Source organism: Hippoglossus hippoglossus, chromosome 12 (assembly GCF_009819705.1).
Source record: "Hippoglossus hippoglossus isolate fHipHip1 chromosome 12, fHipHip1.pri, whole genome shotgun sequence".
Lineage (NCBI taxonomy): Eukaryota > Metazoa > Chordata > Actinopteri > Pleuronectiformes > Pleuronectidae > Hippoglossus > Hippoglossus hippoglossus.
This window is the reverse complement of record NC_047162.1, coordinates 2,224,277-2,246,749: the sequence shown is the minus strand read 5'-3', so window position 1 is coordinate 2,246,749 and position 22,473 is coordinate 2,224,277. Positions and strand designations below refer to the sequence as shown.

At 41.1% G+C, this 22,473-nt stretch overlaps 1 protein-coding gene across 8 annotated transcripts in view; it reads left to right on the top strand.

Moving 5' to 3' along the window:
• LOC117771908 (calcium/calmodulin-dependent protein kinase type II subunit beta) overlaps positions 1-22,473 on the top strand; it is a 47,186-nt gene that overhangs the window by 1,438 nt on the left and 23,275 nt on the right. For 6 of the 8 annotated variants that reach the window (XM_034602802.1, XM_034602805.1, XM_034602808.1 and 3 more), the window contains 8 exons: positions 4,952-5,046; positions 7,189-7,248; positions 7,929-7,983; positions 8,704-8,769; positions 14,579-14,651; positions 19,458-19,560; positions 22,116-22,199; positions 22,288-22,382. In XM_034602802.1, coding sequence (XP_034458693.1) covers positions 4,952-5,046; positions 7,189-7,248; positions 7,929-7,983; positions 8,704-8,769; positions 14,579-14,651; positions 19,458-19,560; positions 22,116-22,199; positions 22,288-22,382 — 631 coding nt within the window. Of the gene's footprint in view, positions 1-4,951; positions 5,047-7,188; positions 7,249-7,928; positions 7,984-8,703; positions 8,770-13,838; positions 13,912-14,578; positions 14,652-19,457; positions 19,561-22,115; positions 22,200-22,287; positions 22,383-22,473 lie in introns of those variants that run through there. The other 2 variants (XM_034602803.1, XM_034602809.1) reach the window with 2 other exon arrangements.

Sequence of the window (22,473 nt, the reverse complement as noted above, 5' to 3'; positions counted from 1 at the left end):
AAACAAGTTGGTTTCACTTGTCAACCTCTGTGGATATTTAATTTTTACTGGCTGCTCTGATGCCCCTCTGTGATGGCGGTCATATCCAGCCGTGTGTGTGTGTGTGTGTGTGTGTGATAAATTAAAGACAATAGAGTTGCTGGAGCAGCAGCAGCTGCCCTTACTGATAACGGAGCCTTATTACTGTTTTGTCTGTGTTGTCACTTTCTTGTGTGTGTGTGTGTGTGTGTGTGTGTGTGTGTGTGTGTGTGTGTGTGTGTGTGTGTGTGTGTGTGTGTGGTGCAGTAAAGACTGGAGGATATCATTCTGAGCAAGCATTAAGAGTCCGAGGTCTTTTGGGATTGGGCCCCAATTAACATTAACAGAAAAATAATCAGACATTTTTTGATAGTCAATTAATATCCAAGATTATTTGGGGTGGCTGTGGCTCAGGGATTAAGAGGGTCACCCACCAACCAGAAGACCGGCGGTTTGATCACCGTCTCCCCCTGACAGCTGTGCCAGCAGTGTCTGAGAGCTTCTTCCACCTCTGCATAGAAGTCATTTATCAATCAGAAAGGCCAAATATTCCCTTCTTTCAGTTTCCCAACTGTAAAAACGTGCCTCTTTGTTGAAAAAAAACTTATTTTAGGTTACTCAAAAAATTCTCACAAAGACTGCTTCACTGACGTAGAGTTGAACCCCTACTACAATGTTGGACTCAAGATAGACAGTTTAATGTGCAGCAATTTATTTTTGGCCTGTGGAGGGCAGTGGACACGAGCTATGAACCAATATCCGTATATAAAGATGGATGACATCGTCACTTCACGCTCCCACTGTTCAACGTGAAGCCAAAACATCCTAGATACGGGCGCTGCCATCTTGCGCTGGTGATGTCATTTGAAGTCTGTGATGTTGTGATCATGGAGCGGAGCCACAGTATCGCGGCCCCACCCACACATCTTCTTGACCAAACGCTGTCAATCATGACTTCTCACCCCCCAATTTATCAGAAACATGACACACTTGAACATACATGAGTGTGATAAGAACGATCTAAAATGATGTGTACTTTGACTATTTAGTTTGATCCATGTCCCAAATGCTAACATGGAGGAGGTGGGGATTATAACGTATATTGCAGCCAGCCAGTTTTGGCTTCTTTTTTGAGGAGGTGTCATGTCATCCATCCTTATGCCCACATAAAATAAAAAATGGAAGTAACAGCTGCTCATATCCATATTTACCAGTGTAAGAGCACAGTGTGGAGTTTCATTTTGTCTGTGTCCAATATTCACTCTCTTTTAGCTCTGTTTTGGGTCTCCACCAGCCCCTGACAAACTTTGAAACAGTGTCATTGTTGCCCCTTGTGGCCATTTTGGGAGAAGCATACACTGCAATTGGTGTAATCATCAAGTACCAGTGGGTGTTTCCCATCCTATGGCCTCAGGGTCAGTGGAACACACGCAAGATCAAATATACATTTACATTCTTATTTCTAAAACCTAACCTTTTTGAATGGACATTACACATTTGCTCAGTGGCTACACTTGAAAATTTGGTTCATAGTGCTAATAAGAAACGATGGCGAATATAAAAGATTCAATGGGGCATTTGTTACACTCAGCTAATCAGCGGGTTCTGGATCCAGATCCAGCCCCCCCTCCTGACTCCCACCTGCCCTGCAGATAACCTGTCATGTCGACGCTCCGCTGCCTTCTCTACCACACGGCGGAAGTGTCAGCGAGTGTCATGCTTACTCACCCTCGTCTCCTCATAATGTATGCACGCTGGAGAGCTTGTGAGAGGCAGGGGCTCTGAGGGGGCATGTGAGTGTTTCATTGCGTAACAATACTGAGGTGAGATAAAATTAGCTCTGAGAAATGACAGAGGTGGCTATTTCTGCTTGTCTCTGTTGGGTTTGATGAGCAAACGTGGCCTTAAAAAACTCTAGAGAACACTCTCATACACGCACGCACACACACACACACACACACACACACACTTAACTTAAAATACCTATTCTTGAAATGCTGTCCTTCCTCTAATTCCTACCATCCGATCACACCTGCTTTTCAGACATTATTCATGTCACTGAGATAAGAAGTGTGTAGAGCCTCAACAGGGGGCGCTGTTTCATGGCTGTTATGTACGTATAGAGAAGGGAAAGCACTTGTTTTTCTGACTTGGGAGTTTTTAACAGCTTTATTCATTTCCCACCCACACAAACGTTTTAGTCACACATACAGCTAAATGAGCTTTTCTCTTATTTGTAGCAGTTTGTTTCCAGGTGACGCCCGGTACAGACATACAGCGTGTAACAACATTTGAATCAATGTATCAATGTGTATCTGTGTTAATACTGGATTTACTTTGATTTAAGTACCAGAGGTTGTGCATTTGCGACAGTTTGTTCACATCTCATTGTATCTGTTTGAATTTCAGACATTTTTGAACATAGCAATAATTCCTAACATCTGGCTTTCGTCTGCAATGGCAATGGCTACAATCGGAATTCACTCCATTAACTGACTCTGCAGTTGATGCAGGTTTTTATCGACAGTGATTGAAATGAGACAACCAGGTGAATGTGTTGATTTGGCAAGACAGCGAGGTTAGAGAGCACCTCAGTATTCGGCAATGGGAAAGGTGTTAATTTGCCTTTCCAGCAGGTTTACCCACATTACTAAACCAGCATATACCTTTTGTTTTGGTATAAAAAGAGGTGTAAGTGTTACAGACAGAGACAAAAAGAGGAGCTGCATTATGGACATTATGAGGAAAGTGATGGGTTTTCTGAACATAAGTAATTTAAAATTATGAACCTGAATATCAGCCTAAATCAGTTAAATTCAGTGTTGTTGGTGTGGTGCCAAATAACAACATACATGATATATATAATATGTCTCCTTTAAATATGTCTGCCTGTACTTTGGGCATTGTGAGTGGGAAACAGTCAGTCTATCTTGTACTACAAACGCCTTACAAAGTCTTGAATTAAGCTTGGTGATCCCTGCAGAAACCTTGACATAAGTTCTTGCTAATATCGACACATTATGGATCCAAACTACTGTACTTAGCAGTAGCAGCAGTGCTCCATGTATTGCTCTCTTGCAGCATTCTCACTTGTAGTGTAAAACATGCCCAGTAGTCCTAAAAAACATAACTGTGTATGGAAATCAAGAGAGGAAATTAAGATCTTTGTGATTTAAGTGTAAGACATTTGATTACCTTCTAAGACCTTCTTACAACCTGCAGGCTATCTGCAGGTTGTAAGAAGGCTGACTGTCAAAATTTGACATTTTATTAAAAATTCTTATGTTTTTGTTGATTTATTTTCTGTTTTGCTTTCATAACCTAGATGCTGGGCAGATTTCTGAGCAAACAGGCCTAAAAAGTTTAACTGTAATTGTGATGGAAGTTTCCTGGAAGCTGTTGAAAGGAGAACTCAGGCAGAAGATTTTATTGTAGACTTGATGCATCAAGGAGACCAGAAGGTGAAACAATATGCAAACGCTAACAGAGTAACATGAGCAATTGTCACCTCCAAGTCTGAAGATGTCTCCCACAGCATTCCCATAAATCTTCCTCTACTTGCATCACCCATTCTAACAGCACATCCATGAATGGCTGCTGTCACTCTCTATGTTACATGTAGGTGTTTGCATCCTATTGTATAATTAAGCCTAAAGTATGCATTCATAAATCACATTGTGTACTTACGTCTTGCCACTGGTGAAATACACAAAAGAGTTGGAGTTGGTGCCTCTCGGTCTGGGGCATATGAATAAGATATGAAAGTCCCTCAGCGTAGACACTACAATGCACTGTTGGTTGGCCCTTTGTCTACAACCTGAATTTGGCACTGCAAAGAGAGAAGGGAGTATCTGTGGAAGAGACAGGCTCTATTCTCCTAATGGAGTTGTGCAGATGTAATGTGGGGGGATGTTCAAATTTTCCTTCACAGCAATATTCTGGATTGTAATGTCATGACGGTTTGTTTGTTTCTGTCTTTTCCCTCTTTATATTGGGTTTCCCTCCCCCTCCCCGCTGCCCCACTCTGCAGCTGGGCTTAGCTCTAAGGTTAAGTTATGGACATGTGCATAGAGACAACTGGTTAGGTTAATGTTGAGGCAGGGGTCAGGTTAAACATCTGAGAAAATGAATGGTTCGGGATAAAGTTTGGTTTAGCCATGTTAAGGTAAGGGGGAAACCATGGTGGACCCCTGAGACAAAGTGACCCTTTAATACTTGGGAGTGTCAGAAATGATTTGTTGATTAATGGATAGGTTGTTTTGATATGATTTGATTACTCATTTTAATAAAAGTAACTGTTACCAGCCTCTCAAAACATGACTACTTTATTTATAGTTTTCTTTGTTATTAAACTCAACATCTTTGGGGTTTTCGACTGTTGCTCAGACAAAGCAAGAAATATACATTGACTTAGCTCAGGGATTAATCACGTCAGTTTTCACTTGATTCTGTTATTTCATATACTGAACAATCAATTGATTATTAAAGAAAATAACTGGAGAAATACAACCTTGGACCAGTTTTCTGTGTGTTAATTACTTGACAATGCAAATTCGCAACCACAAAAATACACTAAAACAGATTGCATCTTCAAGAAATGCCCACAAGACGGAGAATGACGGACCTGATACTGTTGATGCTCCTTTTCTGTGGTCCAATTTCTATGAAATAAGAAAGTTGGTTGGTGATCCAGCCTTCCATTGAAAAACGCATCATCAGGGAAACAGACTTTGACACCAGACTGACGTATATCAGGCACATTGATGATTATCAGGCCACATTGATGTTTATCAGCATGCAGATGAGGTTGGTTTAAAGCCAGAGAGGACAACAATGAGGTCAGTCTGATAGCTGAGATGTGCCTTTTGATGCTGACAAAGCTCATATGGCAGCTGACCCGTCTCCTCCTCCTGTCTCCTGTCTTTTTTCCCAGGGGGGCCTTTTCAGTGGTGCGCCGCTGTGTCAAACTCTGCTCAGGCCAAGAATTCGCTGCCAAAATCATCAACACCAAAAAACTCTCGGCCAGAGGTAAGAGGAAGAAAGTCCCAAGTGCAACACAGATGTTTATCCCTGTTCAATGGTTGTATGTGTGTTTTCTCAGTCACAGGCAGAAGCAGAGACATCCTGCGGGTTTTCATCATTATGTGTGTAGTGTGTATGTCCCAGATCTGAAGGCTCACATTAGCATATTTTAGCGCTTGTTTGATTCCAGCGTGTGAAGCCTTCTCGTCTGTTCCTCGGAGAGAGGCAGATGATGGTTGCAGTCAGATGCTCCGTCGAATCCGCGGCGAGAGACAGGATCCAAGCATCAAAAAGGATGTTTAGGAAAATCTACATTTTCCTCAACAGATTATAACTAGGAGACGTCAAAACAACGAGTGTGCCGTCGGGTTTTCACACTCTACCACAGAGCAGTTGGTAATGCAAAGTGTCCTTGACATTGCTTCTTGCTTTTAGACATAACGTTATTACCAGTCGCAGCATCGTGTTTTTGATAGTCAGTCGTTTTCTCCCAATTATCAAAAACATTAAAAACGCTTTAGAAATCATTTAAAAACAGCAACAAATATATAATTACTGTTAAGGAATGGGATCATGGGTGTGGCCAGCCTGGATCTCACAGCACCAGTCTCTTTTCCCTTCCTGCTGTGCATTTGACCTCCGAGGACAATCATTCAGCTGTTTGTGGTTTGACGTGATGGATACAGATGTCAGGTTAAGAATAACTGTGATACTGTCAATCAGATAAAAAGCAGATAGAAGACAGATGTCTGGATCCTTCCAATACTCTTCTCATCTGGATAAACCCTCAGCTCAACTGGATCTCCTCCCAGCTTGTTTCCTTTTCCTCATTCGTGTCTCCTCTCCTCTCCTCTCCTCTCCTCTCCTCTCCTCTCCTCTCTGGATTTAGTTAAATTGGCATCTGGGACAAGTAAAGCCCTCAGGCCATTGGCTGTTTATGTGCAAGACACATATGTACATAAGGTGTGTGTGTGTGTGTGTGTGTGTGTGTGTGTGTGTGTGTGTGTGTGTGTGTGTGTGTGTGTGTGTGTGTGTGTGTGTGTGTGTGTGTGTGTGTGTGTGTGTGTGTGTGTGTGTTTGTGTGTGTGTGTGTGTAATAACCTTGAGAACAGTTATAACTTTAATCTAGTCCAGGGGCGGGAACCTCTTATCAACCTCCTATCAAGGGCCATTTCAATTCTTATAAGACCAAGGACCATACAAAATAATTGAACACATATATCCCACTGATCTCTCTAATGAAGGCTGGAACTGCTTCTCTTCTGTGAAGAATCTGATGTCAGATGGTAGTGATGTTGATGACAACAGAGACGAGGGCTGATTTTAGTCTAAACTAATCCGGATCTTTGTTAGAAACAGTTCTTCGAGACAAACTGACGCTTTGGAACAATTTTACCTCGTCTGATTCCAGCAGCTTCACTGCAGCGTCAAGGCTCCTTCACACGCCGACTGAATGAGGTGAAGCGTTCAACTCACTCACCAAACCTGACTGCAGAACATTGTCTCCGTCAGAATGTTTCTTGTTGGACACCAAACTCTGCAGAATAGCATTATTACTCAATCAGTTTGACACAATTTCTGCTATAATTATGCTGAGATGGGCATTTTTCATCTCTACTACTGTGTCCTTGTAAAAAAGACACACTGGCTTGTTTTTACTCAATAAAAAAAGGAAGATAATTTGTCTCTTTTTCGTGGGAATTGCGACATTCGGCATCTACTTTTCTTCTCTTGACCGTCGCCATGCCTGTCAGAAATGATATGTAACAGTAACATATGTGTTTTGTTCACCCTGACTGTGTTAGACAGGTTAGTCAACCTTTTTTATAATATTTTCTATTATCGCAGAAAAACTATTTGCTATCAGGAGATACTTTTGTATTTCTGAGTTGCTTGTTTTGTATTTATAAATTGCCTTGTGGGCCGGATTAAACTGTCTCATATGTTCCCCACCCCTGATCTATACAAACTTAAATATGGTTTTCATCATGGTATCGTTTGATTTCACTGAATTGTTTTGAAAAGGTTATTCCCTAAAAATAATCTATTTGTAAATTCACTTCAACCAAACCAGCACCAAGCTGCCTCTTCATTTGTTTCTCTAAATCTGAGACATGGTTGTAAGATGCTGGTGTGACTGTCTTGTAGACCATCAGAAGCTGGAGAGAGAAGCCCGCATCTGCAGATTGCTCAAGCACTCCAACATCGGTGAGTGTTGCCTCGATCAGAGGATCACAATCTTTCTGTCGTCTTAGAAAAAACAAAGAGTGACCCCTCATCATTAATACATCATGATCTTTTACTGTTCATTATATTCCAAGCTCTGCAGCCAAACATCCGACCCATTTGTCGGAACTTAAGCAACAGTGTTGGCACAATCTTTCTCAACAATGTTTGATTTATGTTGTAAGATAAACATCACAATTCTGTTTTTATTTTATTTCCTAAAACAGATTCACATTGAACATTGCGAAATCAAAGAAAGTGCAAGAAATAGTGCATTTCTTAGGGATTAACTACAGTGTGTGTGTAGATGACGATGAAGGAACACGCCGTCGAGTTAAAAAGTGAAGGTCACTGCTGTGTTTTCAACGCACGATTTCTGTCAAGTTTCACTGAAGTCAGTATGAAATCTGTGTGTAGCTACAGGTCAATCACTGTGCTGTGTGAATGTCACCATTTTAAAATGCTGTTATATGACCCTGGCAGAGATTCATTGTTGAAAACAGGATTATAAAATATCACCACCATTTCCCTTTAAAACAGAAACAATATGATATGTTCTTTTAAAGGTAACAACAAATATCATCCCCCAAAAGAAAACGATATTATTTTTAAGCTTGTCTCTCTGTTTCTCTTCTTCCTTCTTTCTCTTCCCCTCCCTCCAGTTCGTCTCCATGACAGTATCTCGGAGGAAGGCTTCCACTATTTAATCTTTGACCTGTGAGTTTGAGCTTTGTTTCCTCCTCCTCCTTCCTTCCTTCCTTCCTTCCCTCCTTCTCCAACCCCTTAGCTCTCTTTCTTTCCTTTGCTGTGCGGTGCTGCTCTCCCTCCTCCTCCTCCTTTATCCCTCATCCTTCATCCTCCTCCCACTCCCCTAGTGCTTCATTTTCCACTCCCTTCCTTCAACCTGTCTTCTCTAGGCTGCCTTACTTTCTCCCCCAATATCCGCATTCCCTTCATTTCTTCTCTTCGTCTTCACCCCCTCCTCACTTCCAAGGCAGTTCCCCCATTACATAACAGCCCAACCCCGCCTCACCTCCTCCCTCCCTCCTTCCCCCCTTGCAGCTCCTACTTAAACACACACACACACACACACACACACACACACACACACACACACACACACACACACACACACACGCACGCTCTCACACACTCACACACACGCACACTCTCACACACACACACACACACACACACACGCACACATACGGAGAGAAACATCCACACTCTCCCGTACTGGAGCCAGTCTCCATGGCAACCCACTTGGAGTGAATCCTGCAGCCGGGGGTTTCCCCCTAATGAGGACATCCCCCTCCTGTCTCTCTGTGTGTGTGTGAGTGTGTGTACAAGTGTATATGTGTGTGTGTGTGTGTGTGCTGCCAGAGTGAATTTTTTTCCTCAATTCTACATTTTAACCTCCATCTTTACATTTCTCAGGGTGACAGGAGGGGAGCTGTTTGAGGACATTGTGGCTAGAGAATACTACAGTGAAGCAGATGCCAGGTAAACACCCATGAATCTCATCTCTACCCGTTTTCTTCATCCCCTCCATGTGTCAGTCCTCCAGCCTCTGCAGCCCTCCAGCAGCTCTGAGCTGGACTCCTCTCATTAGTGCACACAGACAAAATTTGACACATTGTTTTTGGCGTTGCAAGCTCCAGTTCTGATGGATTGTTGCTTAACACTGCTTTTTTCTGTGGACTGAATTGCAAATTGAGGTCGAGCAGTTTTCCCTGGAGTCAGAATTTTACAGACAGATGGAAACATACACATGCATGAAATGCACACACGCCCACATGGTAGCCCCCCCAGGAGGTAGACTTAAATCAATTTGACTGTGGAGGCGGTTTGTGGGGGCGAGAGAGAGAAGAAAAGAAGGGGACAGGAACACTAAAAGGAGGAAGGATGAGAGCTGCAGTAAAATGAGGAAAAACATTTTTGTCTCCAGCTGGTTTTAAATAATTTTATCTCTGACTCCTGGTCACATCTTTGGGCTATAAAAGACCTTTTAAACACTATGGCCTTTGAACATAAAATTACCTAAATTGTGGGTTGTTTACCAATCATCAAGCAAATGATGAATCAGTAAGGAAGCAGTGAGTCTACACACACTTATTATTGAATGTAAAATAAAATCATTTAAATTAACTCTAAGTCATTTTTCTTGTTGTACTAAGCATGAAAAGCATTGTCTGTATCTATTTTAATTATTTAAAACTAAATGTATTACAGGTGTAAGTATAATATTTTTTAAATGTTGGTAAAACAGTATTATTAGGGAAGTGTGTTCCTTGAGTTTACTGTGTTTGGAAAAAAAAAGCTTGCTTGCTTGTGTAGCATTATCAATTTAGTGCATGCGTTCTCAAGTCTCTATTCTGTTTGTCTCAGTAGGTTCAACCTTTATGAAAAATATGCTAATATATGCAAATATAAAGATTCATGAGATTACAGATGCAGATGGGGTAAAGTAGGATTTGTTTTGCTTTTTGCTAGCAGGTCACTGTACCTAGCTTTCCCCCTGGAAATCTGCTATCTCTGTGCCCTTTTTGTGGGGTTGTAGAGGCGTTTCTTTTTATTCTCTGAAGAAGTTACAGCGATATCTGCCAATCACATTTTTATGCTACATGTAGTAGACTGTATACACTACAAACGTATCCTATTTTTATAGTTAGCATTAAGGATGTGGACCAAGAGATGTCAGTCAAACTTCAATAAAGGGTTTGTGCAGGGCCTTAAGGCAGCTAAAATGTGTACTACATTTAGAATTGTCAACATTTAGAACTAATAAAGTTTATGACACTCATCCATTGTATTTGGTGGATGTGAAAGTTTCTACTGGTTACAAAGACCTCTTCCACAGCGCTTTATTCTTTGTCCTTACGTAATACATTCATGATTTCTCCACGATGTTAATGTACATTTTTATGCAGATGATTTATATACCAGAGCTCTTAATGTTGTCGTTGCAAATCTTACAACACATAAAAATACCAGCTGTTTTCAAGGTCACTGAAGAGTATTTCATGGCTACGTTAGTCTGCACTCAGCCATCTTATCTTTGTAACTCTAGTGTGAAAGCACTGCATATTCTAAATCTGCTGAGAATTGTTACTCAGTATTTCATTTGGGACAGAGTGACAGCAAATGTTTTATTTTGATAATATATGATGAAAATACATTTACTGGTGTGACCACCATGGACCACAGGTGTCACTAAATATGATTTGTGATCAATGTTGTAAATTGTTGCTCTGACTGAATCTTAAGTATTATTTAGGGGGAATTAATGCAGATTATCTTTTAAAATGCCTCGTACCACCCATGGGACAGTGGCCTTTGGTTGCGCTCTGTACTTGACTCAGTCCTCACACGACCGTGGCAAAGTCTACATTCAGATCTTCAGTCTCCTGATTCCTCTGTAACGCTGGTTCTGACTTCTTGGTTGTATGTAAAAGGCTTTTCCTCCAGGAGACCAGGATTATTATGACTAACCTTTGGTACCTGGCAACAGGTTTAAAATGGGGATAAATCGTGCTTCATGAATTTAAATGAGGCAGGATTTGTTACACTGGCACTGGCAAGTGCTACCGTGAAGGTTTTTGTGCTCACACCTGTGGTTTCACACTGAATTTCCTTTCAAAATGTAGGGCAACCAGAATTATAAGAGCCCTGTTGATCATCTCGGTCAGTGTACCGGGGATTTCTGTATTTTCTTCTGTATTCTTCAGTTTACTTTCCCAAATATTGTCTTTCGTCCCCTCTTATCTGCTATCACTCTATCCTGTTCTCTTTACATAAAGTGTGTGTGTGTGTGTGTGTGTGTGTGTGTGTGTGTGTGTGTGTGTGTGTGTGTGTGTGTGTGTGTGTGTGTGTGTGTGTGTGTGTGTGTGTGTGTGTGTGTGTGTGTGTGTGTGTGTGTCACTCTATGTGTTTGTGTGTGGGTGTGTGACTAGCATGGCTTGATTACTGTCCAACAGTATCTCGCTGACAGTTGTCCATCTGCACACATGAAATTGCTCGATCCCTCCCTTCTCTCTCTCCCCCCTGTTTAACCAATGGTTCACCCAAATTACTCAAAAACATATTTTCTCACTTGTCTGTGATGGTTTCCAGCCATGCCTGTATAGTTTTGGCTTAATGCATCTTCAGGTCTGTAGATATCTGCTTCTCGGATATCCTGCCTCCCCCCCGACACAATGGAGGTGAATGGAATGTTGTTTATGGGACTCACAGCATTAAAAAATGTCTCAAAATCTAGGAGATTCAAATCCCAGCTCCTTTCTCACCCCCGCATTACTGAGCAGTCACTGAAGAGGTGTGAGGTGGGTGTGAATGTCAGATTATCGCTTTCAGAGAGTTAGAGAGGTGATCAGACAAGGTCACCCAGAATCAGACATGAGAAAGGTGCCTAGGGAAGCTATCCATCAAGCAGCAAGCATTTCTTTAGAAGCCTGATCCCGAGCTGAAGCATTGAGAGCATTGTAGCATGCTGATGTCTGTATTTATTGGGTGCACAGAGCCACTAGCACGTCTGTAGAGTGCAACTGACAGTGGTGGCATCTAGCGATTGCGTCATTTGACTACCCACACTGTTACATGCCATGCAGGCAGGAGCACTGGTAAGGATGTGATGACCCAGGAGGCAACTCTAAGGAAATTGTCGCTTTTCTGAAATCTGACATGCCAGGACTGTGACGTATGCTAATGAACCTGCTCACCAAGATGCTGCTGGTGTGCTGCTCTTCAACCTTGTTTATATATATATGTGCTGTGCTAAAAGTTTAAAGCACTTCCAATGTTAAGCAATCCCATCAGGGAGGCATCTGATTGGTCCCAGATTCATTCTGCAGTGGGAGACATGAAGCCAGAGTCTTACTGAACAGATTTGATACTTTGTACTAGAGCTGGGCGATGTGGAAAAAAGTATTATCACGATCATTTTTTTCACATCAGTCGATATTGATATATATCGCGATATAAATCAAATCACTATTTCCGCTTCAGATGAGATTAGTGGTATGGTATTACCTGTCTTTGTGGGTACAAGCTTTCGACAATTTGCAGTGCACGCTACTCTGCTTCTTATCGGACATTAAATAGCCAAAATATCACCACACTACTGGATTCCTCTGACCCTCCTTTTCAACAATGTCCTCGTCTAGTGAGCCTTGGCCTGTGTCCGTTGGGATGTCTTCTTCGGTAGAGTTTTCAGTAACATTTTCTGTCGTCATTTTCTCATTTATCTCGCTCCTACTCCTGACGTTGTAGTGAGCGAGGCCTCAAGAGCCCAAACATTTACACATGTGCTGCTGCTCCTCCTACACTCTGTGCTGTGTGTGACAACCTAACCCTACGTGGCTGTAACTCTTTCCCAGCCACATGATTGGTTTGGCGCAGGCGCTATTCTCATTATAATTGACTGTTGGTGTTGTCTGTCAGAACATGGATGGAATGAGTTCTATCGACGTTGTATCAACAATGTCTTATATTTCTATCGAGGAAATGTTATTTCGCGTTAATTATCTTTATCGTTTTATCGCCCTGCCCTACTATGGAATTACTTCAACCTCCTCTACTATACTGGAGCTTAAGTATAGTTACAGATGACTAAATGTAAATGAAGAACCATCTTCAGAGTCAAGAAGAACATGATCTCAACATCACGGAGTCAGTCTGCTCACATGAAGGGACAGGAGACACAAACTGGAAACTCCACGATGCTCTGAACAACCAACCTGCCAAGAATCTTAAAATCAGTGTGCAGGTGAACTGAAACAAACTGGTGCTGAGGTCACAGCAAATATTTATTTGATTTCGTTAACTGCTCTTTGTATGATGTTAATTGTGAAAATTGTGAAAACTATGAAAAGCACCTTACTTTTAGTGCCTAAAACATTTGTTCGATGCCATTTTAGAACGTAGGACAAGGTGGAGAATGTCTCTTGGACGTTTGAAGGTCTTCCACACCACTTAAGTCGCCAACCGTCAGTAGATGATAGGGACATGTCTTCAGTTCTGTTTTAATCCCATGACACCCTCTTCTAAGGCAGACCCACGGCAGGCTGATCAGGCCTGGGTGTATCTCCCTAACATCTTGGGACCCAGTTAGGGTCTTTCCTCCTGATCCAGAGCCACTGGCTGCAGCGTTCTGCAGTCGATGATGTTTCTTTTATGGTCTGGTGCAGGGCTTTTACCGTGGATGCCTAGACCTCCGAGCAGCCAGTGGATGTTGTAATGAAACCCTTGCAGCCGAACTATTGCTTTCCAGCCACGTTGTCCTGCCATACATAACTAATAAGCTGTGAGCCCCACAAATGTAATTTCATTCCCTTCCATTATAATTCTGAGATGCAGCAAAACCTGGGAAATAAAACCCAACCTGTCTATGTGGTAAATTAGAAATAAGTCAGGAGATGTGTTTTTTTTTGGGTGAACTTACACTTTGTTATTCTCCTCTGACATGTTCCTAAAAACATCCTCCCCCTGTCGACTTTTCTATATGACTGTCTTTATGCTTCCTTACCTTCTCGTGTTCCTTCTCTGCTCCTCACGTTGTTGTTTTGTCTCCACAGTCACTGTATACATCAGATTCTAGACTGTGTGTCTTACACCCACCAACATGAAATAGTGCACAGGGACCTCAAGGTGTGTGTGTGCCTCATAGTGTTGCATTGCCCTGCACCCTCTGCACAAGGGTTGCTTTTTTCTACATGCTTGTGTTTAATTGCTTGTGAGTTAAAAACAATGTGCCTGTGCCTGCTGTCTGTCTGTCTGTCCGTCTGTCTGTCCGTCTCTTTCTGTGTGTCTGCCTGTCTTCAGGTTTTTGCTTCTGGGACTCATGTTGCACTATTTTAGATGGTCTGTACTAGAAGAGTGATTTCCTGTGGGTCCTCAGCAGACAAGAGCGAGCGAGCGAGCGAGTGTGTGAGAGGAGAGTTCAGTGGAGTAACAGCAGAGCAGCACCTTACCTCAGATGCTTGGAAACCTGCTAAATCTTTTTGTCGAAGGCGGCGTTACTGCCGTTCCTGAATAAATTACTCAGGGAAATGTGCAGGTTAGACACAGTGTCTCCCACATGGAACTGCAGCACACTCCCACACTGCCTGTATTGTTGGCCCTGTCTTGAAAAGAGAAAAAATATCTTCTCCCTTCATAGCACACAGACAGGTTCACTCTTCACATGGTTGTGTGTGTGTGTGTGCGCGTGTGTGCGCGTGTGTGGCCTCTTTTGAGAGGTGGCTGCCTCTGCATGGATGCTGCTGGGGGTTGAATGTGTTCAGACTAACCTGCTCCCCCTGCTGTTTGCATGCAGTCATTGCATCCAGCAGATCCTGGAGGCCGTGCTCCACTGTCATCAGATGGGGGTGGTACATAGAGACCTCAAGGTGAGTCAAATGCAGGCGCGTGTGTGTGTGTGTCTGTGTTTGTCTGTGTGTGTCTGTGTGGGTTGGTGTCTGTGCGTGTGTTGGAAGGGATTTATAGTTGTATTTGTCTGCGTCTGACTTTTGCACTAGATTCTGACGGCTGGTAAGTGCAGCAATATATACTTGAACCCAGCATGTCAGTGCATGTCATGTGAGCCTGATGTATCATTACATGCATGTTTGTATATGATATGTGTGCCTTTATGTTTAAATATGCATTTGATTATAAGTATTTTATTCTTGTGTTTTTTTTCCAAGAAGTTTTAATTGAATGAGCAACTTGACATCAGCTGATAACCCTGTTTTCAGTTGAAATCCTCACTGTGCTGCAGTAGAAGTGCACTCTGCTGTGCACCATGACATCACTGTTGCGTGTGGTGCCAAGCGCAGCAGACTTGAAATGTCCTGCCAGAAAGGATATTAAGTTACTTCTAATGTTCATTGAATTGCTCCAAATTAGGCATATTTGTGATTGCATAAAATTATAAATTAAATATAAACCTTTATTAACTTACTAAAATTCACAGATGTGTATTGCGCCATACAGATGAAAGTACGTAGCTTGAATATCTTTTTGGTTTTTAAATGGTTTAGAAGTGACATTTGTATGGTAAGCGTATTGTAATTATTTCCGGTAGGAAAAATAATGATTAAATTCGAATAAATTACTCAGGAACTGCAAGTGATTCAGTATCAGTGGGGTTTTACATAACTGTTAAAAAAAGAAATAACGTTTTATTATAACCTTTAGTAAACAACCAACCAATAAATAAGCAATGTATAAAACATCATAATATTATTGTAAGAAGATACGCCGGCCTTTTTAAGTGTTAGGATTGAATGTTTTTGTTAACAACTGTATCTCCTCTCATGAAGCACATGTCGTTTATGTATCAATCTTAAATAATGATAAATGAATAATAACATATTATGACATAATTATAATCAGATATTTTCAGCAGCTTTACACATATAAAAAAATGTGAAACCTGTAAAAAGTACAAGATTATAATTTAGATATGTTTATAATTTGCTGATATAGTTTTCAGCTTGTGTTTAACATATGTATAAATAACCAATAATGAATAATTACATATAAAATACATGTAAATGCTAACCAGGAGATTAAACTCAAGTTCTTTCGAGAAAATCTATTTGTGAACCATGTTTTATGAAACATGTTCCGTCCTCATACTGCCCCCAGCCCATCTGATTTTATTGCATTGAGACTCTTCGGGGAACTTAAGAGAAATGTATTTAAGGTTGCCCGCATACTTTTTCCCCTGAAAGAGATTTAATAATAAAAAAGGTCAGATCTGCTAACCAGACTGCATGGTGGAGAATATCTGATCGATGGTTGTGTCCTGCAGAGTATTCCATCCTCACTTTCACTAAGTTTCACTCAGTATATGGGTTTCATAAAGGAAACAACAGCATAAAAGGCTCATTGTATATTGTTTCAATCGATGTGCCCACTTGATATCTTTCTATGATGGCCTTCAGGTCAACACCCTGCAGTTTGAAAAAAATTATAAAACCTGAGCAAATAAAGAAAATATTGTGGCCAGCATAAAAACAGACGTAACACAACCACATGTATCGTACAAAACAAAACACATCAAACACAACCAAACACATCAAATAAAACCAGATACTTTAAATACAACCAAATACAACCATAGACATCAAATACAACAAAACACAACCAAATATATCATACACAACTAAACACAGCAAATACAACCAAACACAACCAACACATCAAACACAACCAAACACACCAGACACAACCAAGCACATCAAATAAAACCAAATACTTAAAATACAACCAAATACAACCAAACACATCAAACACAACCAAATATATCAGACACAACCGAATACAACCAAACACAGCAAATACAACCAAACACACCCAACACATCAAACACAACCAAACACATCAAATACAACCAAACGCAACAAAATATCAGACACAACTAAACACAACCAACACATCAAACACAACCATACACATCAGACACAAACAAACACATCAAATACAACCAAACAAATCGTATACAACCAAACACATCAAATAAAACCAAACACATCAAATACAACCAAACACAACCAAACACAATGAAATATATCAGACACAACCAAACACATCAAATACAACCAAACACATTGTACAAAACAAAACACATCAAACACAACCAAAAACATCAGACACAACCAAACACATCAAAAATAAACCAATACCTAAAATACAACCAAATACAACCAAACACATCAAACACAACCAAACACATCAAATACAACCAAACACAACCAAACACAATGAAATATATCAGACACAACCAAACACATCAAATACAACCAAACACATTGTACAAAACAAAACACATCAAACACAACCAAACACATCAAACACAACCAAACACATCAAACACAACCAAACACAGCAAATAAAACCAAACTCATAAGACACAACCAAACACATCAGACTCAACCACACAGTTCGAATACAACCAAACTCATAAGACACAACCAAAAACATCAAATACAACCAAACACATCAAATACAACTAAACACATCCAACACAACCAAATACAGAGAACATAAGTACAGTTGTGTTTCATGACGTAGGTGTCATTCTGCAACAAGTCCCTCTGCTAGTTAACTTCTAGATTTAGAATGCAGACATGACGTCAATAGTTACTGATCTCCTCATCTAACTCCCTGTGGGAAAGAAATAAGTGTATTTCCCAGAATGTAGCTGTTCCTTGAAACCAAGAGCTCCCCCGCTAGGAAATGCAACAAAGGAGGATCGAGTGGCATATGACCTTGTGCCCCTCTGTGGTTTGTAAAAATGGTTTTAGGTTTTATTTCAATTGACCCTTCACTGTTCACTGCACTGTATCCGAGTATAGGGAGATTTATGGGGGGGGGGTTTGTGAGGTGCAGGGTATCTGCCCTTGTTATTCAGCCCCTTTAAGTATGTCCTACCTCCTGTTCACAAGCCAAATACCCTCTAATTGAGGATGATGGCAGAGGGTGACATGATGACTCTGCTGCAGGGGTTTTTGTGCGACTGTGATGGAATGATTAATCACTCCAGGCAAAAATCAATCACCATCAGAATTCACTTTACAGACAACCCTCTTGTCCCTGTGTGTGTTGTGCTCTAAAGATGTTTGTCAGATTGTCCTTACGTCAGCGTCTGAGCAGGAAAGACATGACGGCAGCAAAAAATCCAAGCAGCTGTGTTTGGTCTCCCTCAAGTAAACAAATGGCAAAAGAAATCTATATTTTTTAAGCCCCATCTGTCTGTCTCTGCATCTCAATGTGTTTGTATCAGAATGGGTTCCTATTAATTTTTATGTGCTGCTGCCGTTGCTTTTCTTAATCCTCTGATCTGGATGGAATTGGTTTCATCTCAGTGGTCTGTAACACTTTCTTGTCAGTTTTCTATAATTTAGGGAATGTGATGTTTTATCCTAAATGCAAGGGCCCAGGACATTGATACCAGAGCCACTGTGTGAAGGAACTGTTCACATTTCTAGTTAGAAAGTCAAACACGCTTCCACAAAGAGACACAAACGGACATCAAAAAGACACAAAATGACCAGACACAACAAACAGCCACAGAGATGTACAAAGAGCAAAATAACCAGAAAGAGTTAAGAAAGAGCTGCAAGACGACCATTAAAAGACACAATGAGTCCAAAGAGACACAAAGTGATGCAAAGTGACCACAAAGAAAGATGAAAAATGTATAATGAGCATAGGGGGAACAAAATGAGAAAGACTTGCAAAAAAACCCATGATGAGAAGCAGAACAAAAGAGACCAATAATCCACACAAAGAGAAGATAAGTCCAGACACAGACAAAAAGAACCACAAAGAGACACAGACCAGAAAAAAATGACTAACAAATACGGTGACATGTAATAGTATCGACATAATGCACTCAGAACAGTCATGAATATGGGTATGAAACACTTCTTGAGAAGCGTTCCACTCTTGAGAGTTTTCATGAGAAAACAAATCAGCTCTTGTTTTTCTGAATTGACGATGGCTCACTTACCTCATTTAGCTTCTCTGAGAGCGGTGAAGCAAACAGCCTGTGTAGTCTGATCCAGTTTTAATTAGATTTGTGTCTGAGACATTGAGAAGTGCTTGTGTCTTTAAGTAATAAATGATAACTTATTAATTATATTATAAATGGCATTGTTATCAGTTTGTTGGCTTTGCTCAGGCAAGATGGGAAATACAAGGATTGGGAGCTATCACGTTAATTCAGAAAAACAGAGCAGATTTGTTTTCTAAAGTAAATTCAATGCACTAACGTACTTCTCACCCTCAATGGTCGCTATCTTGGCTAAGTAGCATTTTGTCGTGTCAAACATGGGGGCACACACAGGAAAGTAAAACGTTAAATTTAAAGTCACGTGAGCAAAGAAGCTGGTAGATATTTTGATGTTGGCAACATTAGTGGTCACATGTTGCAATCATCCGCACAACAGCTTAAAACGTGAGTCTCAACCCATTGCACATCTCTCCAAATGCGCTTCCCATTTATAAAGTTGTGCCCCGGCCTGGCCACACACTCAACAGTTTTCAGCTTTTGCCTAAATGGACAAACCCCATAAAATAGAATCAGCCTCAAAAGCTTGTTGCCTTATTCTGGTCTGTTATGAGACGTGTTCACTTCTAAAACTCCCATGACTGCAGAGTTTGAACTGATGTGACTGTGCTTGATGTTTGTGTTGTGCATGCAGCCGGAGAACCTGCTGCTGGCCAGCAAGTGTAAGAACGCAGCAGTGAAGCTGGCTGACTTTGGACTGGCAATCGAGGTTCAAGGAGAACAGCAGGCTTGGTTTGGTATGTTTATTGATTCCCTTTAAGATTGAAATCTGTTTTACTGAGACTGTTTGCTAACCTGCTCCTGTCGAAATGTAGTTTACAATGATAATGATAACATATACCATAGAAACTGGTTGACTGATCAGCCTGCTAATTCAGAACTAAGAGCTTTTTGAAACCTTCTTCTTGTGACTTTTTGTTTCCAGGTGACTCCATATTTAGAAATCTTTGCAAAATAATCTTAAACCTGCAATAACTGATTTGTTATGGCCATATGGGGGCAGCAGAAACACGCTGTAAACACAGCACTGTTATATCATTGTCTTGTAAGTTGGTATGCTGAACTTCGTATAGTTGCTTTTTTTCCGCATCTAGCTGTTTCAGGAGAGATCATACCGGTCATTCATTCATCCAGTGGGGTTTGTTCCCCAAAAGTGAAGCCAAAACATCTAATTAGCCCCCTGGTGGCTAGCTACAGTATAGACCATAACCCCAATGAGGGCCATGTTAGCAGATGGGCCAAGCTACCAAAAAAATCAAGGATTCTCTCTGTCTTTTCAAGTAGTTTATATCACACTAATTTAAAAAAGCAGGTGTCATGTCATGATTGACTTTTAAGATCACAATTAGATGCAGATGTATCAGTGGGACCTTCATAACAGGGCTGCTTTCTCCAATGCAAAGACTTTAGCTCTAGCACCAAATAACTGGCACAAGATGGCAAAGCATGAAACCTCTCGGAGAAGTAGAGACACATCGTCCATCTTTAATACACAATCTTTAGTGTCTAGCTCCAGCATTCTCTCTCGTTTATCTCTGTTTTTGGTTTCCACCACCTCCTGAGGGAAATATCTGTCTCTTTAGCTCCTAAAAGCTCCACTGTGTTCACCAGCTGCTCCCTGGCTGTGTCTCTCTGCTGTTTTCTGCTGAGCAGGTAGTGGACCGTAGCTTTTTACAGCTGTTTACTCTGAAAACTGCTGCTGCTGTGGTCAAAAACAATGCTGCGAGAGTGGTGAGAGGGAAGCACAACAGAAAACAGATAAACACTGAGCTGAAACTCACTGTAAAAAGCAGAGGGGACCACCAGGTTCAAGTGATGATTCTCCAAAGGCTCATGAATTAAGTCTCACTTAAATATTGCACCAATTGCAGTGCCAATTGAGTCAGAACCAAAAACATCAAAGTTCCTGGACAACCTGGATGCAGATGATGCTGTAATGCTAAATAAATCTAAAACTCCCTTCTTTTTGCAATTGAAAATTCTCACCATGCAACCAAACATTTGAGTTGTTTTTATATTTCACATTGGTTGTAATCAGTGGGAACAAAAGCCACGGACATATCAACAAAGTGTGCTGCACATAGTTTTTTTTCAATCCAATATCCACAGCAGCAGCTGCAGCAGTTATTGTGCCAGTCAGATCATTTCGATCCTGAAGAAGCTGCGCTGACTTTCACACCATCGTACCAAACTACTATTTCCATAACATTTTCTGTGTGTTTGTACAATAATTAAAGGTGCAATTTGAAACAATTTTAACACGTATACCCATGAGAGAATGAATTAAATCCAGTATTTCCTTTAAAAGTACATTTTCATCAACATCTGCCAGTCTGGTCCCATCGTCACTCTCCTCCTTTTCTTCCTCCTCTTCCTCCTCTTGATCATGTCGGCTTCTGTTGCCTGTCAGCTCTGATGTGCAGCAGCGCTGACACACTGAAGACTGCAAAGCACTTTTGATGGAGGACTTTCACAGGACTGTTCATCCTAACTGTCATTTTATCATTTTTGTCAGCGGGCTCCTGAGTTTAGCAAACAAGAAGAGAGTCTTCTTCCTCTTATCTCGTTGGACTGAAAGTTCGTATTTCTTTTTGTTTTCAGTTTCCACATCTTCAAATTCTAGTATGTTTACTTTAAGTGACTCTTTTGTCTCTCCAGTTCTCAACTGGAGACGAATTAGGTGTGTTAAACTGAGAACAGAGTTACCTCAGGAGACTCAACCGAATGCAGTAAATGTATTTTTTTTTTATTCTTACTTTGACCCAGAGCCAATATCAAGATATATTAGAAAAGGACTGCAGCAAGCCAAAAGCTCTGGCTGTGCATCAAACTACATTTTCATAATGGACTCAGTGCAGCGATTCTCAGACTGTGTCTGAAATAGCTCCGTATTTGCTCCCTAAATAAAAAGCACAAAAAATATATATCTTTGATTACATGTCGTATTTTATAAACTTTATAAAATCTTAATATCAAAAGTCACTAGTATCTAAAGCCATCGAGTGAATACAGTGAAGTAAAAAGTAGAAAAACGTTCGAGGAAAACAAAAGAAACCCAAATTAGCAGTTTGAATTTTGTAATGTTTCCACCACTGCTTGTTATGTTGTATTTTCCGAACACTGAGGATGTGAGTTGATGTGGTGTCTCCGGTTCATAGTGCTCCTGTGTATCAGATCTTCATCAAACCATATGAAATGACTCACACTGTTATTTGGCGAAACGGCAAAAACACAACACACTTTTATTCATGAACCAGCAGCAATTTGTGTTTTTCTGTGTTTGCGTCTGCAGGCTTTGCAGGCACCCCCGGCTATTTGTCCCCAGAGGTACTGAGGAAGGAGGCGTATGGCAAACCTGTGGACATCTGGGCCTGTGGTGAGCTCTTTGTCTGTTTCTGTCTCAACGCCGCCCCCTCACTCTCCTTGTTGTCGCTCAGACGGTGGTTGCGTTTCCGTGTGCGCAGGTGTGATCCTGTACATCCTCTTGGTTGGATACCCTCCGTTCTGGGATGAGGACCAGCACAAACTCTACCAGCAGATCAAAGCTGGAGCGTATGATGTGAGCCCGCCTCTGTCGCTGTCATCACTCCAGAAGTCAGACATAATGTTGTATGATATACTGTAATGTGGGCATGCATGGGTGTGTATGT